This window comes from Dipodomys ordii, unplaced genomic scaffold, assembly GCF_000151885.1.
Source record: "Dipodomys ordii isolate 6190 unplaced genomic scaffold, Dord_2.0 Scaffold33, whole genome shotgun sequence".
In the NCBI taxonomy this organism is placed as follows: Eukaryota; Metazoa; Chordata; class Mammalia; order Rodentia; family Heteromyidae; genus Dipodomys; species Dipodomys ordii.
In genome coordinates, this window is record NW_012267249.1 from 1844773 (window position 1) to 1862311 (window position 17539).

The 17539-nt window shown below is 48.2% G+C and overlaps 2 protein-coding genes across 6 annotated transcripts in view; both read left to right on the plus strand.

Moving 5' to 3' along the window:
• Macf1 (microtubule-actin crosslinking factor 1) overlaps nucleotides 1-6253 on the plus strand; it is a 167687-nt gene extending 161434 nt beyond the window's left edge. For 4 of the 5 annotated variants that reach the window (XM_013016840.1, XM_013016842.1, XM_013016843.1 and 1 more), the window contains 4 exons: nucleotides 285-496; nucleotides 956-1066; nucleotides 3801-3930; nucleotides 4723-6253. In XM_013016840.1, the coding sequence (XP_012872294.1) occupies nucleotides 285-496; nucleotides 956-1066; nucleotides 3801-3930; nucleotides 4723-4979 (710 nt within the window). In that variant the 3' untranslated portion in view covers nucleotides 4980-6253. The remainder of the gene's footprint in view (nucleotides 1-284; nucleotides 497-955; nucleotides 1067-3800; nucleotides 3931-4722) is intronic. The other variant, XM_013016845.1, reaches the window with a different exon arrangement.
• Nucleotides 6254-11506: 5253 nt separating this feature from the next.
• Nucleotides 11507-17539, plus strand: part of LOC105986097 (bone morphogenetic protein 8A) — a 28627-nt gene continuing 22594 nt past the window's right edge. Inside the window, exon 1 of the mRNA XM_013016853.1 lies at nucleotides 11507-11840. Coding sequence (XP_012872307.1) covers nucleotides 11507-11840 — 334 coding nt within the window. The remainder of the gene's footprint in view (nucleotides 11841-17539) is intronic.

A 17539-nucleotide genomic window follows, 5' to 3' on the forward strand; every position in this document is an offset into this window, starting at 1 on the left:
AACCATGGCTGCAGAATGGGATAGTACTCTGTATATATAGGATTTTTTTTAGTCAGTGTGTGTTGTGGGCCAGAATCATGACAAAGCCGGTAAGTCATGGATTTATTTCCTTGTAAAGAACCCACAAATGATATTAAACCTATATATGACTTAGATGACTGTTACCATGGGGTCAAGCAGCTGTATGACCATCAATGATGTGCTTTTCAGATTAACTGATACTGTGTTTTTGTGTGTGTGTATGTGTGTGTGTGTGTGTGTGTGTGTGTTTATTCCCTTTGTAGCACGAGGTAGAACTAACATTGAACTTAGAGAGAAATTCATCCTGCCAGAGGGGGCATCTCAAGGAATGACTCCTTTCCGATCACGGGGCAGAAGATCCAAACCATCTTCCCGGGCAGCTTCTCCTACTCGCTCCAGTTCAAGTGCTAGTCAGAGTAACCACAGCTGCACATCCATGCCATCTTCTCCAGCCACCCCAGCCAGTGGGACCAAGGTATGTGCTGGCTTCCTTTCCCCATCTTGGCAGATGTCTATTGTTCAGGAATTATCTGGGAGACTTCAGAGAGAAAAGGAATCTAGAAACATACAGACCAATTCTACCTGTACCAAGTATGGCCAAGCCCTAGCAATACCCAAGCCTTAAAGATGACTACCAAGAACTCAGGCTGCTTATATTAGAAAGGTTTCCTTCCTTTTATTCCCAGTTTTGAGTTTGAAGACCCAGAGTTACAGGTTATGATAATCCAGGCACTGTCTGTACAAGATTAGCTTGCTGTTACATTGGGTTGTGAATGAGGAATACTGTTGCCTTTCTGCCTGGCCCTTCACATCCCATTGAACTGATATACATTTTATTTTGTGTCCTGTTCCTTTAAAATTGAGTATCTTTTTCTGTTCCCAATTTTCCATTTTCAATTGTTCCCATCCTTCCCTTTGGATTTCCATTTCACAGACTCTGTTTCAGTTATCTCGCTGTTATGACAAACCCTGGTTGGTAAACAGTAAAGCTGGCACTCCTGTCAGGGACAGCCCTTGTCCTGACCTCCAGCTGCTCAGCCCTGAGGTAGAGTATAGCTTTGCCAAGGTCACATGGAGGCACTTGCTCATGCCAAGAACCTGCCCAGCTCTTCCTGATATGAGCCCATCTCTCTTCCATCTCTGCAGTGCTTGCTGACATAGCTGATTCATCTGGTCAGATGTTTTCATAACTCAGATTCACCAAAATTGAACTAAGAGATGCCTAAACAGTAACATTCAGGGTGGTTCATTGTGGTCATTCCTGATTATTTGTTTATGGATACTGTTTATAGTTGGGCCCCTTGGGGCCTCCAAATGTTTGTACATCCATGAGGAACTAATTCTTGAAATCCAACTACAGCCCATGTTTTCCAGTGTGCTTATCTGCTTATAACTAGAGGATGGTTGGCACCACCCACCTTGAAACACCTACACAGGACACTTGGTACTGCTATATTGGTCCAAGGCATGGGCACTGCTGATTGCAGCCAACACAGTGTCAGTAAGCACTGCTCTTAAGGACTCAGATTTTACCTTCTGAATTCCTTGGCCCAGACTGGAGCCAAAGAGCGAGACCTTGTCTCAAAAAAAAAAAAAGAGGAAAAAAAAAGATAGCATGGCTTGTCTAATAACATGCAATTGCATCCTAGCTCTTACAGGAAAATGATTGGGTTCTTGTGCCTCAAAGCACAGTACTGCCTGAAAAGCTTCAGCCAGACAAGCTGGAGAGGCACAGAAGCCAATGGCTATAAATAAGCTGCTGCTTTGGGACTAATGATGCTCCCAGCTAAACCTCCAGTTCAAAAATCTATCTGGGGATAGATCTGGGGACCCACTGCCACTAAAACCCCAAGACTCAACCTGTCAATCTTTCCCTCTTTTTTATGCCTCCAACTTCTTGAAAATTTCCAAAGTTCCAAAATTATTACATCTGATTTTGATCTTTCACCTTCTCTAATCATTGGTGTTCGCTCACCCAGAGGCTGCAGGGCTGTGGGTTTCCAGCAGCTGTGGGTTCCCAACGGCAGTGCTCAGGAAGGATAGCTTCTGGAACCGGAACTCCTCCTAGGTGGCCACAAGAGTTCCTGCTTGAATATTAAATATTAAATCACTTCCTGTCGCTTTGGCTCCTCCTTTATAAAGAAATGAAGCAAAAATGATGAGATGGGTTGCGGGCATCAACATCTTAAAGGTCCTGGAAAACAATCTCCACAGTGATTTCAAAACAATTACAATAGTAACTGTTATAGATGATATTTAAAACCTTAAAATATTCTTCCTTCTCTAAGTTAAATCTACCATTATCTCAGAAGGAAGGGAAGATGGGAAAGACCCTATTCGTAGCAAATACAGCACCTACCAATAGCAGTAATAATAATGTGCAACTATTCCAAGATACGAAATGCTTTCACATATTTATTCAGTGAGGTTTTGTTTTGATTTGGGTTTTTTTTGGGGGGTGGAGGTCCGGTTGTGGGGCCTGAACTCTGGGCCTGGGCGCTGTCCCTCAGCTCTTCAGCTCAAGGCTAACACTCTACCACTTGAGCCACAGCGCCACTTCCGGCTTTTTTCTTTTTGCTTATGTGGTGATGAGGAATTGAACCCAGGGCCTCAGGCATGCAAGGCAAGCACTCTACCACTGAGCCACCTTCCCAGCCCTAATTTGAGGGTTTTTTGGTTTGTTTGGGTTTTTTTAACTCAGGGCCTTGCATTTGTCAGGTGCTCTGCCACTTGGGCAACACCGCAGCCCTTCAACAAGGTTTTATTAAATCACTCTCCTGTGCTAGACAGTTTTAGATGCAAAGGTGTAAATGAAAGCTCCTACTTTTTTTTTCACTGTTGGAGAAAGAGGCAGCAAGGAAAGTATAGCTTACCTCTGCCAGTACTGCACAAAAGCTGATGGAGCAGGAAGAGGATAGAAAGTTGCAAATGGTATTGAAGGGTGAGCTGGCCTCAGAGATCCATTCAGTAGAGTCCCTGAAGGAGGTGATGACTGAGCCACATGTGCACCAGGCGGAGTGTGTCAGGTACAGTAAGCAGCAAGGGGACAAAAGCAGAGGACCTCCCTGGGTCATTGGACAAACATCCAGGAGGCCCATGTGGCTGGGATGGACTGGACAAAAGGAAGTGTGGTAGAAATTAACTGGGAGTGGCAGGATTCATCCTTCACTTCCTGAGGGAAAAGCAACACACCAGCCACCTCATTTAGATCTGTCATTAAGCATAAAGGCAAAGCCAGGTCTCCTGACAACTCCTGCACAACCTTACTCCTGACAGTCATCAAATACCACTTCCTGTGCTGCTCATCGTTTATATGAGCCCCCAAGGCAAATCATCTTATCTACACGTTAGCAGTGAGGAGATATGCTAGGAGATGTTGACTAAAGTACTGCAGTCTCGGTATTGATAACCCAAATTTGTAGCCCCAAAAGTGGACTGCTAAGATTATTTGGATTTCTTTTTCTTTCTCATTTACCATATTTCTGTTTGTTACAACTATGGCAATATTACTATTTAAAGATTTTTATTCCATTTCTAATGAAAATTATCAGCAACATAAAAGGTATTAGAAGGCATTTTGAAACTTTTAATTGGAATTTTTAAAACATTTGAGTCATGAAAAGCTATGACCTCAGACACTTCTAAAATAAATCTTTGTTTTCCTGGACTTTTAATTTGCTTTTCAAATGATCAGATATGAAGAGGTTTTTAAGTAGACTTTTAATGCTAATTTCTATCAAGGACTCCTGAAGTAAATAGGATCTTTTATTGTTTTGAAGGTTATCCCATCAACAGGCAGCAAGTTGAAACGACCAACACCAACTTTTCATTCTAGCCGAACATCCCTTGCTGGGGATACAAGTAATAGTTCTTCCCCAGCTTCTACAGGTGCCAAAGCGAATCGGGCAGGTAAGTACCTTCCCACAAAGCATGCATTGGGCTGAGACATGAGGGCAGAGGCCAGATCAAGATATGCGAATTGGCAGCCTATGGACAGTGCTTCACAGGTCTGCAAGGAGACAGTGTTGAGCAGCATTTAGTGAGATGTCCAGAGAGCTGAGGGATCTTTGCTTCTCCTGTCACCATAGGTAGCTCTAGCACTGCCTTCTGAGAGCAGGTATTTCCATGCCCAAGGCAGGGCTCTGTTCTTCATCTGAAAGGATCCCAGTTGAAAGCATGTAGAAGGAAAACAGGACCAGTCCATAGTTGCAGCACACAGCTGGCTTTTCACTTCTCGAACACCTTGTGTTTGTTATGGCTGCTCATGAGCTGACGAAGTACAAGAGAGATTCTCTGTGCTTCCCCACTGAGCCTCCTCCTGGGAACTTAGGGATTTGGCTTCTTTCTCACCTCTGCTTCCCATCATTCTCTACCTCCATCTGCCAGCACATTGCCTCAGCCCTCACTTATCTGCGCTGAGGTGATTGAGCAGCACCAACAAGCCCCCTAAATCCACTTGGGGGGCCAGTGTCTACTGTCCTCAAGAAGCAAGCTTCACAGGAATCCACAAATTAGGACAGGCTTGGCCACTTCTGTGTAGACAAGGAAGCTAGACAATGAAGCCTCAGTCTAGAAAGGCTGGGTGAGACTTGCCCAAGGCCACCAGGCAAATTGGGTTATATGAGTGTTGGTAACCTCTGGTCATCTGTGCCTCCATCCATGCCTCTCTGTTAAGTCTTCTGCTTTATTCATGAATTTCAGACCCTAAGAAGTCAGCCAGTCGCCCTGGAAGCCGGGCTGGGAGTCGAGCTGGAAGTCGAGCCAGCAGTCGGCGAGGAAGTGATGCCTCTGACTTTGACCTTTTAGAGACGCAGTCTGCTTGTTCAGACACTTCTGAAAGCAGTGCCGCAGGGGGCCAAGGCAATTCCAGGAGAGGGCTAACCAAACCTTCTAAAATTCCAACCATGTCTAAGAAGACCACTGCTGCCTCCCCTAGGACTCCAGGTCCCAAGCGATAACACTGTACAAGCACCCACACCACTGTCCACTTCGAATCCTGCTCCATACATTGGGTGTATATTTATTCCGAATGGGAGAAGTTATATTGTTAAAAGTGTAAAAGATAATTGTGTTATGAAGCTGCCTTATTTTTTTTCCTTTTTGTAAGTTACTATTTTCATGTGAATATTTATGTAGATAAAATTTGCTTCCTGGTAACCCAGTAATGAATGGGGCCCAGAAATGAAATATTTGAGGAAAACAAGTGAAAAGGTCAAAATACAAATGTGTATTTAAAAAAAAAAAGCAAAGCAAAGCCTCTAGGGTTTCTGTGTGGTGCAGGGTTGTAAACCTGCTTTATCTTTTAGGATTATTCCTAAATGCATCTTCTTATAAACTTGACTTGCTGTCTTAGCAAGATAAATTATATTAAAAAAATAATCCTGCAGTGTTTAAGGAACTCTTTTTTTTTGTAAATCACAGTCACCTCAACTAACAAGAACTGAAAGGAGGGCACTTCTAGTTGCATTTCCATTGTTTTAATGTTGTGTGATTTTAGTCAGAGAGACAGAACCTCATCTAGGTAGTGTTTGCACACAATACAGAAAAAGAGTTCATTGCAATACTGTCTTGGGATACTGTCTAAGTACTCAGTGTTTAAAGGACACATAGCTGCTAGAATTCAGGGTTAAATGTAACTGTTCAAAAGTGTCAGAACATTGGAATTTTAAACTGATTTATAACAATCCAGACTTGTCACCAATAATTTTTATGTACCCTAGGACCCAGATCCTGGCAAGGGAGAATTTTTTGGTGGCATTGTAAATCACAGATTTATCTACATTTTTCACTATTTATTGAAATGGTCAATCAACATCCCACAAACTGAGGAATGAATTCCATGAGCCCATTCTGAAAATGTGGGTCTAAGACAAAATACTTGCTCGTCCTTTAACGGAGTTCACCAGCACACTATTCACCCGTCCCGTTTGCTCCTGTCTTTTTCTGTGTGTAATAAAGTCAACTGACCAAGTGACCGCAACGAGGGGCTGTCTGGGGCTCCTGTTTGTTAGCTGCTCTTCCTCTTCAGCTCCGACCATGTTGCTGTGTAATTATCTCAATTGGTTTTAATTGAGGCAGAAAACTGAAGCTCTACCAATGAACTGTTTAAAAACAAGACACACTTTTGTATTAAAATTGCTTGCAGTAACTAACGTTTTGTACTTCCTGATTTTCTTCTCCACCACTACTTTAAATGTTGTAGATACTTAAATACAATATTCAAATCACACTATCTCAATGGGTAAATTATTTAGCTCAATAGATTGTTTTTCTTGCTTTTTTTACTCTTGGTAATTTTGTTTAACACAAATATATTGGGTATCACTCTTTCCTGACTAAACGCATACCAATATAGAGGAAGGTGTGTTTTGTGTGTATATTAGAAATCATACCTGGGACTTGAGATAATGGGATCACACAGTATGCTGAAATCTGTTTAAAGGAAAGGATTTCAGGGGCTGGGAAGGTGGCTCAGTGGTAGAGTGCTTGCCTTGCATGCATGAGGCCCTGGGTTCGATTCCTCAGCACCACATATGCAGAAAAAGCCACAAGTGGCGCTGTGGCTCAAGTGGTAGAGCACTAGCCTTGAGCTGAAGAGCTGAGGGACAGCGCCCAGGCCTAGAGTTCAAGCCCCACGACTGACAAAAGAAATAAGAAAAAAAAACTTGATTTTAATAAGCTAGCTGATTAGAAAACAACAGGGATTCTCACCCTCAAGAACAATCTTTTGGGAAGCTGACTTGGGAGAAGGGTGATGTGGGACCTGGGTGATTGTAGCCAGTGCCTTCTCACAAGTAGAGACTGGTGAACAAATGACACATCAGACTTTAATTGCTTAGTCACTACTTATATAAGTCTAAAGAACAAAGATCAGTATACATATGCAGTCTGCTCTCAGGAGGATCAAGAGTTTGAGGCCAGCCTCATACATGGCAAGATGCTATCTTAGCAAACCAAGAATGTAGCTCAGTTTTGGAGCCCTTACCTAGCATATAAAAAGCCCTGGGTTTAATGGAAGATAGCTTGTTGCTAAATTGCCCACATTTGGTTCCTGATACTAAACTAGGGTAAACAACTAACTGTAGGATCTGCCCTGAGATCCTCTTGCTGATCACCATATTCATAGTATTAAGACTCAATATTGGGAGTCAACTGAATCTAGCACCTGTTTTATAGTAGAGAATGTGATTTCTGTGATATCACAGACTGCATGAAAAGCAGAAGTGGATCTTGAGTCCCTATTCATATCCAGCACTGTCTCTTTATAGCCCTTAGTTGGCTTTATAAAGTTCAGAATAACAGTTCTAACAGTAAATAGGTCAGAGAATGTGGACAGAGAGGACCCTAAATCCATAGCATCTGTATCAGGAAACAGATACATAGCAATGTATGTTTGCCAAAGCAACTTGGGGCAGTCAAATGTCCAGATTAAAGGAATGTGCACTTATGGATTCTTAAGGAAGTGCTTATTCTCTTTTCTAGGCAACTGGATAACCTCAAGCTGCCAGATCTTTGTATAGAACAGTATTTTTGCCCAAATTGGTTTCTGTGGATAGGCCTGGCAGCAGAAGCATGCTGGGACTAGATGACCTCCATCTTTTCAGAGACGAGACTATGGTCACTAGTTTTCCTTACCAAAGCATTCTGGTTTCCTTGATTTTCTTCAGTAAAGCTCTGGTGGTAGTAGCACGACAGGAAATGTATTTCCATTCATCAAGCACCTGTATATAATTACTGTTTTCACATAGGAAACAAAAAGTTAGAGTTGAGATTAAAGTGACAGCAAATATAAATTCAGTGTCTGCTAGGGCCTTAAATAATGTAATAATAGTAGCTAACATTTATTGAGTGCTTGCTGTACAGGCCATGGGGATTGTGCCAAGGTGAGAGGTTAAGTTGCCAAGGTCACCAAGTGGCAGGGGAATGCCATGTTTTTTACTTTTGTTGTTGGTCTTGGGGCTTGAACTCTGGGCCTGAGTGCTGTCCCTGAGCCCTTCAGCTCTACCATTTGAGCCACAGCTCTACTTCCAATTTTCTGGTGGTTAATGAGAGATAAGAGTCTCATGAACTTTCCTGCCCAGTCTGGATTTGAACCACGACCCTCAGATCTCAGCCTCCTGAGTAGCTAGGATTACAGGTGTGAGCTACCAGTGCCTGGCTTTTGTTTTACATTTTAAGTTTATTTTCAACTAACAAAGTATTTGGACATGTTTTGGAAAGGGCACGATGTGTTGATTGAAACATCTATAGTCTGGGTCATGAACAAATCAGAATAATTAGCATATGCACATAATCTTGAATATCATTACTTTTTATATTTATTTTAGAGGTAATATACAGCGGGGTTACATTAACATACATCAGGTAGTAAGTACATTTCCTTTTATATAGTGTTCCCTCCTCTCCCGTTCCTTCCCTCCCATCTCCACCCAAGAGTTACGTAGTTCAAGTTCATATTGATGATGTCCAGTGTACTCCACTGCTGCACTTTTTTACTCTTTTCCCTTGGATTCTGTGAACACCCTCCCCCCCACCAGATGTACATGTGAATACACCATATATAAGGTAATACAGACTCATCAGAAGAAAAAAAAAAGTCCTTTGTTTCCTTTGGAGTTTCAGCATGTGTATTATTTTATATACATATGAAGAGGCACTTAGGTATTGCACCTTTATCATTCTCTCCAAAGTATCCTCTTTTGGTCTCACTATATCTAGAAGCCTGTATAATTTGTCATATCCCTCTGGGAATACCACGTCTTGACAGTTTTCTCTTAGAAACTTCCCCCACTCCAGATGCCTCCTATCCTGCTTTCTGGGTTCCACTCACATGGACCTAGCTCCTCTGTCCTTCCAGGCACTTTTTCAGCAATCCTGGAGACACAGTTTTCATTCTGCCTTTGGAAATGACCAAGTTCCCCCACAGCAACTCGTATGGGAACTACTCAGGGGTAGGGGGGCTTGTCTGCCTCATCTCTGGCTTAGGGCCCAGTACAGAGCAGCCCACTGTGGTGGTTGCTGAATTGAATTGTGGGCTGAGGTGTTGGGAAGGCTAAGACCCACTATTTGGGTTGACAGAAAAGTGAAGCTGCTAAAAAGATAGCTGTCTCCATTCATCCTAAATTGAGATGAATATCTGTCTCAGCCTTAGGTTGTTGTAAGAATCACACTGGGTTGCATGTAGTCTAACATACTGCAGCATAGCCCAAAACACAACCAGAGCACCCAGGATGCAGGAAGGACAGTGAAGGGGATGTGGACAAGAGACTCAGAGCCCCTGACCAAGCTGACATGGACAACCCCTTGATAACCTTGTCTGTCATGAATCCCCAATTCAGCCTCCAGAACAGCTTTCTCTGGCCCTTCACAGCACCATCAGAGGCTCAGCTTCAGACCCTGATGCCATAGCCATAAGCATTCTGGCTCTGGTCTCACCTTGGGCTAAGCAGCATCCTCAGTGTCTAGGGGACTTACAATGTGGAAATTACCTGTTGTGAAGAAGAAAAAAAAAGGGAAGGCTAGGCACATGCTTTATAAAACATGGACAAAATGTAATTCCATTAAAGTTTGAGCTGATATTTAGATTTTGAAGCAGCCTCAAATCCCCATTGGGGGCGAGGGGAGGGTTAATTTTGAATCTACATGAGAGATACTACAAATATTAGAGGTCCATGGTCCTAGCTAGGTACATGGCCCTTTGTCAGCACCCCTTGACAGCCCCTCCAGCATTACCCATTTGTCCCTCAGCTCTCATGGTGCCACTTATCAGGTAACCTGCAGATGCCCAACTTCCCCACCCCCACCCCACTGTTGTGCAATTGAGAAAAGTTCCTTTGTTCATGCTTATAATAATAACTACTCAGGAGGCTGAGATCTGATGACTAGTGGTTCACAGCCAGCAGAAAAAAATCTCCAATTAACCAGCAAAAAAATGCTGGAAGCGGAGTTGTGTCTCAAGCAGCATAGTGTGGCAGTGGGGGCCGGGGCGGGGGGTGGTGAGGAAACAAGCCCCAGTACTTTCTCTCTTTCTCCCTCTCTTCTCCTCCCTTTCCCTCAACCTCTACGTGCTTTCATCTCCTCACCTGTTAAAAAGAACCACCATAAGCAAGGCCCCATAAAAGGGGTGAGGATTTAAAAGGTGGGTGCGCATTTGAGAACTGGTAAATGCTGGTGTACTTTACTTCTTGTAACTTTCTTGTCATTCAGAGCCAGTTTTTTCAGCCTCGGGGCTCAGTCTCGGACCCACTTCTACCTAAGCCCTGAATCAACGAGCGGCTACGGGAGAGCAGGTGTGCAAAGAGGCCGAATAAGTTGGGGCGTTTCCAGGAAAACCCTTCTGCAAGCCGCTGGACCCGACAATTGAGAACATACTCCAAGTATCTCCCGGGCGTCTGTAGAGGGTCTTAATTGACCCCGATGGAGGCAGGAGGCTGGAGGCGGGTGCGCGTCTCCAGGGCGTGGTTGAATCAGCAAAGGGTACAACAGAGCGCCCAGCAGAGACCGGCGGGGTGGGGGACCAGCGCTGCCCTGGAGAGCGGAAGCCTAGGCTGGGCGCCGCGGGCGCAGCGGGGCGCACTCGTCCGAAAAGGAGACGTCGGCCGCGAGACGCCAGAGAGGACCGCAGAGCAGACCCAGCTGCTGCCGGAGGGCAACGTGCCCGCCCGCGGGCCATGGCTGGCGGCGCCCGACACGACTGCAGGCGAGGGGCCCTGTAGACTCCCGCGCGCCTGGCGAGGCTGCGGGTCACGGGCTGGAGGGACCAGGACTCAGATCCCCGCCGGGGCGCCCGAGGACTCGCCCCCTGGGAGCGCAGGCTGCCGCTTTCCTGGGACAGCAGAGGCCCTGGGGCCTCCGGACCGGGCCCTGCGCCGCCCCGCGGTGGATGGATGGGGGACCCAGGCCACCCTGCCGACGCTAACGTCGGGGCTGCGGACCCCTCCTCGGGCCGGGAGGAGGTCCATCCCACCACCATCCAGACTCCGCTCAGGATCACAACTACCTGTCAGGCCAGCCGAGGCCCCAGAACAGACCGGAGTGGGACCGCCCTCTGGCCACGCCCCCAGGATCCCATTGGCTCCTCGGGAAGGGGCGGGGCCAAGGGCGACCGCGCCCTCCGCACAGACGGCCCCGAACGCGCACCGGCCACTCGCGGGTCGGAGCCGCGGGATCCCCTCAGAGCTCGGCCGCTGCCCCCGCCAGCTGCGCGGCTCCCGGCCTCCGTAGGACTGGCAGACCCGCGGCCACAGACGGATTAGCCGGTAGCCCCGAAAGCCTGAAGTAGCCCCCGCTCCTCGTGGCGTCGACCGCCCGTGGCGGAGCCCACACAGGTGCGTGGCTCGGGACTCTGTGGGGACCGCGCTGAGGAAGAAGCCCGCGCCCGTCCCGTCCTGTCCCCCGCGCCACAAAGCCCAGCGGCCAACTCGCCGTCGGGGCGTCCCTGGCCCTGGAGCGGATGCGCGACCGCTGAGCCCTCGGCCGGCCCGCCATGGCCGCGCGCCCGGGGCCCCTGTGGCTCCTGGGCCTGGCTCTGTGCGCGCTGGGCGGCGGCCCCGGCCCGCGCCCCCCACACAGCTGCCCCCAGCGTCCCCTGGGGGCGCGCGAGCGCCGCGACATGCAGCGCGAGATCCTGGCGGTGCTCGGGCTGCCCGGGCGGCCCCGGCCCCGCGCGCCCCCCGCCACCGCGCGGCTGCCCGCGTCCGCGCCGCTCTTCATGCTGGACCTCTACCACGCCATGGCCGGCGACGACGACGACGACGGCGGCGGGGCCCCCGAGCGGCGCCTGGGCCGTGCCGACCTGGTCATGAGCTTCGTCAACATGGGTGAGTGCGGCCCGGGGTGGCGCCCGGGCCCTGGCGTCTGGGCGCTGAGCACGACCTCCCTGCGGTGCACTCGGGCAGCCGAGGGAGTCAGGGTGCAGCGGGCAGCACCACGGGGGCGTGAGAACCGCGGTGGAAGCGGAAGGGCCAGGCGCGGGGCTCCCTGAGCCTCGGAGTCCATAGCAATCCACGTCCTGGTTTCCAACGGGCTGCATTCACCCCGACCCCAAACATACCCCCGAGAAAGTCTGGTGAGCTTCCAGCCCACCTGGGCGGCACCAGGAAGGCAGTGGGTCCTGAGGAGAAGGATGAGTAAACACCGTGATAAGGGCAGGCCTGAGGAGAGGGACAAAGGTCAGCGTGGAAAGCTGTGGTCACATCGTCAGAGTGACCAGAGCTGCCCCACATGCCCCGAGTCCACAGCAGGCTCTGCCTGTGCAGCAGGAAGCCCTGGGTGGGTGGGGTGCTGTCAGGGAGAGCTGGAGGAGGAAGGACAGACAGCTCCCTGGGGCAGGGAATGTGGGCTATTGTCTGCATGAATCATGGTACCTGGGCACTGCTGGCCTGCCATAGAGCGAGTGCCCAGGCCTATAAGTTACCAAAGGGAAGGACTGGACCTTCTTCCTCCAAGACAAAGCTTGGTTCTTCTTTTCTGAGGAACCTTCTAGAAACCGAATAGCCAGTTACTCCTGAGGTCTCAGTGCTATTTTATCAACACTGTCATCTACAGCCATGCATAGTTACTGTGGGGCAGGTCCCCATCCAGTTTGCCTCCTGTCTGTGTCTAGTGACAGTCAGGGGTCTGGTTGGGCTGGACAGCAGCCTGGGTCTGGGGACCAGGCAATGTGGCTAAGAGAAGGGAGAGGGAGGCCCCCTTATCATGGCCACAGGCCATTCTCCCCAGAGCAGGTTCTTATCCTGCCAGCAGCCCTGGGAACAGCCGTCTTTCTCTCCCCAGCTCCCAGGTGAGGATGATAGGTGAGGACAGGAAGCCCCAGACAGACAGTGGTACCCCTGAAATAGCACAGGAAGGCCCAGGTTGTCTGTTCCTACTCCCAGTGTCAAGGAGGTGACATTTCTGTTGGCAGGCCAGGCTTTGGGGATGGGCAGTTTCCTAGGGGATGAAGGCAGAGGAACACAAGGGACCCAGCTGCAGCAGGACTTGTAGGTCCTTAGCCCTTTGTTTCTCAAGGGGCAGGAATAATTGGACAGCTAAGCCTTTGCTGTCCCAACCCAGAGATGGTGGTGGTTTGAGGTTGGGGAGCTCACAACCAGCGAGATAGCTAACCAGCACTGAGAGCCCAGGGCCAGGGTCTGGCCTGTACCCAGTGAGAAAGAAAGAAAGAAAGAGAAAAAAAAGAGAGAAAGAAAGAAAGAGCAAAAGAAAGAGGCTGGGTGGCTCAGCAGTAGAATGCTTGCCTCACATGCATAAGGCCCTGGGTTCAATTCCTCAGCACCAAATAAACAGGCCGGAAGTGGCCCTGTGGCTCAAGTGGTAGCATACTAGCCTTGAGCTGAAGAGCTCAGGGACAGTACCCAAGCCTAGAGTTCAAGCCCCACAACTGACCAAAAAAATTTTTTTTTAAATTTTAAAAAAAGAAAGAAAGGAAGGAAAAAAAAGGAAGGAAGAAAGGAGGGAAGGAAGGAAGGAAGGAGGGAGGGAGTAAAGGAAGGTAGGGAGGAAGGAAGGCAGGGATTGTAGAAACAAGTGGATGTTTGTACATCTACTTGTAAGAACAACTACCATTTGAACTTCCACGCCTTCCATTCTTCACCTAGTCCTGGCAACAGTATGTGAAACTGTTTTGCTGGCTTCATTTCAAGGGCTCAGAGTGGGACATGGCCAGCCCGGGCCACACAGTGCATCCAAGGTGACATCCAGGGCTGTGGATTCCAAATCCCTTTTCTTCCCACACCAGTTCTGCATGCTCCATGAGTATGTGGGCCTCAGACGTGTGGGATTAATAAGCAGGCCTTTGTTCTGTGGCAGCAGCTGTGGGCGGCACCTTCAGAAGGGCCCTCTTGATTCTGATGGACACCTTGCACTGGTACAACTCCCTTGGCCAGAGTAGTTTTAATTGGTAATTACCCAGGCTGTGTGTGAGGAGTTAGACATGTACCAACCCTGAAGGTCAGGGCTCCAGAACCAGCATGAGGTCTAAACAGCAGAGTGTCTGTGGTCATGACTATACTTGCTTCCCACACCTGTGACCTTCAGCTGCACATTTCCTATGGGCCCATTTGGCCCTGGGAAGCCAGGCCCCTGACTGCTGAAGAAGCCTGGAAGGCCCAGAGCCACAGGCCCACCCCAGACCTCCTGAGGAGTAGGTGCCTTAGGAAGCCTGGCATGTTCTGCAAGGCCTATGTTGGGAGTCAAGGCTATGGTGAGAACCACTGGCCCTGCCTGGCCCATCTGTCCATCCGTCCTAGACTAATGACTGTCAGGCCTGCTCAATCAGAATGAAGTAATGGGGCTGTTACTGTGTGGAACAGATGGGTCTTGTCCTTCATCTCCCTGTGCTCCCTGAGCTGAGCTTGTGTCCTGAGCACAACACTTAAGTTCTGGTCCTCACTCCTGGGCCTGCCTTTAGATCCTGCTCATCCCTGTCCCTGGTCCTCTGCTTTCTTGTCCAGGCTACATGGATGGTGTCAGGAAAATGAGGCACCTCCTGGCCCTGACCCTTAGCTCCACATCAGCAGCCCCTGCTCACAGCACTGCCCCATCCCCTGGGCATCCAGACCTGCCCAGCCTTCCTGAGGGTAGAAGGAGGCAGGAAGGACTAATTGCATGTGCTCCCTGCATCCTTTTCCCGATCAGTGGAGAAGCAAGTGCCCTGACTCCAGACTGAAACCAAGGCTCCAAAAGTGCTAGCAGGCAGAAGGGAAGGCAGGATCTTCACCTTTGTCTTGACCCTCTGTTGAGCCTGGCTAATTTAGTCCTAGGGTCTCAGATTCCTGAGGACAGGGCTGGTGGTAAGCTGAGGCTTTGGGTTCTGGAAGGATGTGGGCTAAGTGAGGACTGGAATTCTAGCCTGGTTCTTGCTCTGACATTCCTAGCCCTGAGACCCTGACTGATGCTATGTCAGAGTAGGTGTTTTTCCCAAGGCTACACAGCAGGCCATCTCCTGACCTGCACATCCTGAGCTTATCCCCAGCACCAGCAGCTCCTCTCCCCACAGCCCCAGGCATGGCTCATCATCAGATGCAGCAAGTGCTGCTGATTCAGGCTGAATGTGAATGCTTGCTGTGCACTGATGATCTTGTTTTGAAAATGCATTACTGTCTTGGGATTTACAGACGTTACTTGTGCTTATACATAAAACTCAAACCACACAAAAACTGATGGGGGGCTAGGACCCCTAGTCCTGCTGGCCAGCCCACCACACAACTGCTTTTCTATCACCACAGCTTGGTTTGGCCTGTGTTAAGCTTTATATAAAAGGCATCATAAAGGGCAGAATCTTTTTGTTTCTTTTTTTTTTTTTTTGTCGGTCGTGGGGCTTGAACTCTGGGCCTGAACGCTGTCCTCAGCTCTTCAACTCAAGGCTAGTGCTCTACCACTTGAGCCACAGCGCCACTTCTGGTTTTCTGGTGGTTTATTGGCGATAAGAATCTCATGGACTTTCCTGCTGGGGCTGGCTTTGAACTGTGATCCTCAGATCTCAGCCTCCTGAGTAGCTAGGATTACAGTCATGAGCCACCGACTCCCTGGTTAAGGGCAGAATCTTGTGTCTAGTCTTTTAACATAAATTTTGAAATTCATCAAAGTTATTGTTGCTTCTGCACATTTTTTAAAATTGGGTGTATTCCATTGCATATATAGATCATGAATTGGCTTTATTAATTGATTGTTGTTGCTATTGGCAGCATGTTGTTTGAACTCAGTGGCTGGGTGCTGTCACTAAGCTCTTTTGTTCAAGACTAGCACTCTATCACTTAAGCCACAATGCCACTTCCAGCTTCTTCTGCTTATGTGTTAATGAGGAATCGAGCCCAGTGCCTCATGCATGCAAATCAATCACTTTACCACTGAGCCACCTTCCCAGCCCCAGGCTCTACCACTTTGAGCCACCGCTCCACCTCTACTTTTCTGGTGGTTAATTGGAAATAAGTCTCATGGGGGCTGAGAGTGTGGTTTAATGGTAGAGTGCTTGCCTAGCATGCATGAAGCCCTGGGTTCAACTCCTCAGTACCACATAAACAGAAAAAGCCGAAGCTGAGCGCCAGTGTCTCACGCCTGTAATGCTAGCTATTCAGGAGGCTGAGATCTGAGGATCATTGTTCAAAGCCAGCCCAGGCAGAAAAGTCCGTGATACTCTTATCTCCAATAAAACCATTAGAAAAGCAGAAGTGGTGCTGTGGCTCAAGTGGTAGAGTGCTCGCTTTGAGCTGAAGAGCGCAGGGATAGCACCCAAGCCCAGAGTTCAAGCCCCATGACCAACAAAAAAAGAAAAAAAAAAAGAAGAAGGTCAGGGACAGTGCCCAGGCCCTGAGTTCAAGCCCCAGGACTGGCAGGAAAAAAAAAAGTCTCACAGACTTTACTGCCTGGCTGGTTTTGAACCACAATTCTCAGATCTCAGCCTCCTAAGTAACTAGGATTACAGGTATGAGCTACCAGTACCTGGCTAATTTGTTCTTACTAGTGGGCATTGAGATCATTTCTATTTTGAGGTTATGAATAAAGTTGCTCTGAACATTTTGTTTGTTTGTATGTGTGTATATATTTTTATGGTGTTAGGAATCAAACCCAGCTCCTTGCCCAAGCTGAGCCACTGAGCCACACTCCCAGTGTAATGGACAACCAACCCCTTAGTTTAATAAATTCTTCTGTGGATATATTGAACCTGGGTTTTAATCCTGAGGTCTTGGGTAGTTGCTTCAAGTCTGATCCTCTATTTCCACACCTCCATGACAAAGAAAGTGAAGATGCCACCCAGTCTTGTGTAGGACAAAGCAGATGTGCACAGTGGCCAGCTGCATGTAACTTAATACATAGAACTCATATTGTGTCCTTCCTCGGTGCTTTTTCTCACTTTGTACTCTCTGCCCAGAATATCCTCTCCTTCATTCCTTTTTTGTTGGTGGTGGTTTTGGTGGTTAATGAGGCTTGAACTCAGAGCCTGGGACATTGTCCCTGAGCATTTTTGCTCAAGACTACTGCTCTACCACTTTGAGCCAGAGCTCTATTTCCAGTTTTCTGGTAATTATTTGGAGGTAAGAGTGTCACAGAGTTTCCTGCCAAGACTGGCTTTGAACTGTAATCCTCAGATCTCAGACTCCTGAGTACCTAGGATTACAGGCATGAGCCACCAGGCTCTGACTCACCTTCACTTCTGCTTGTCAAAACTCTACCCCTCTTTCAAAGGAGCTGGGAGAGTCGTTTAGGTAATAGAACACTTGCATAGGAAGTACAAAGTAATGAGTTCAAATCCCAGTCCTGACAAAAATAAGTAAGAGTTGGACTAAAGTTTCTGAAATCTGATGGGTCCCTCTATCCAGGGAGGCAGATTCCTTGGTGCTTACATCTCTTAGAATCCCAAGTTCACTCTGCCTATCTTTCACACAATTCCTCTTTCTCCTGGCCCTTGAAAACTGAGCAACCTAAAAGCAGAGGCCAAATCTGAGTCCTTATGACACCCCACTCCTCCATGTTTCCTAAATTCTTCCTGCAGGAGCTCAGGGCAGATGCAAAGGTGATGGAC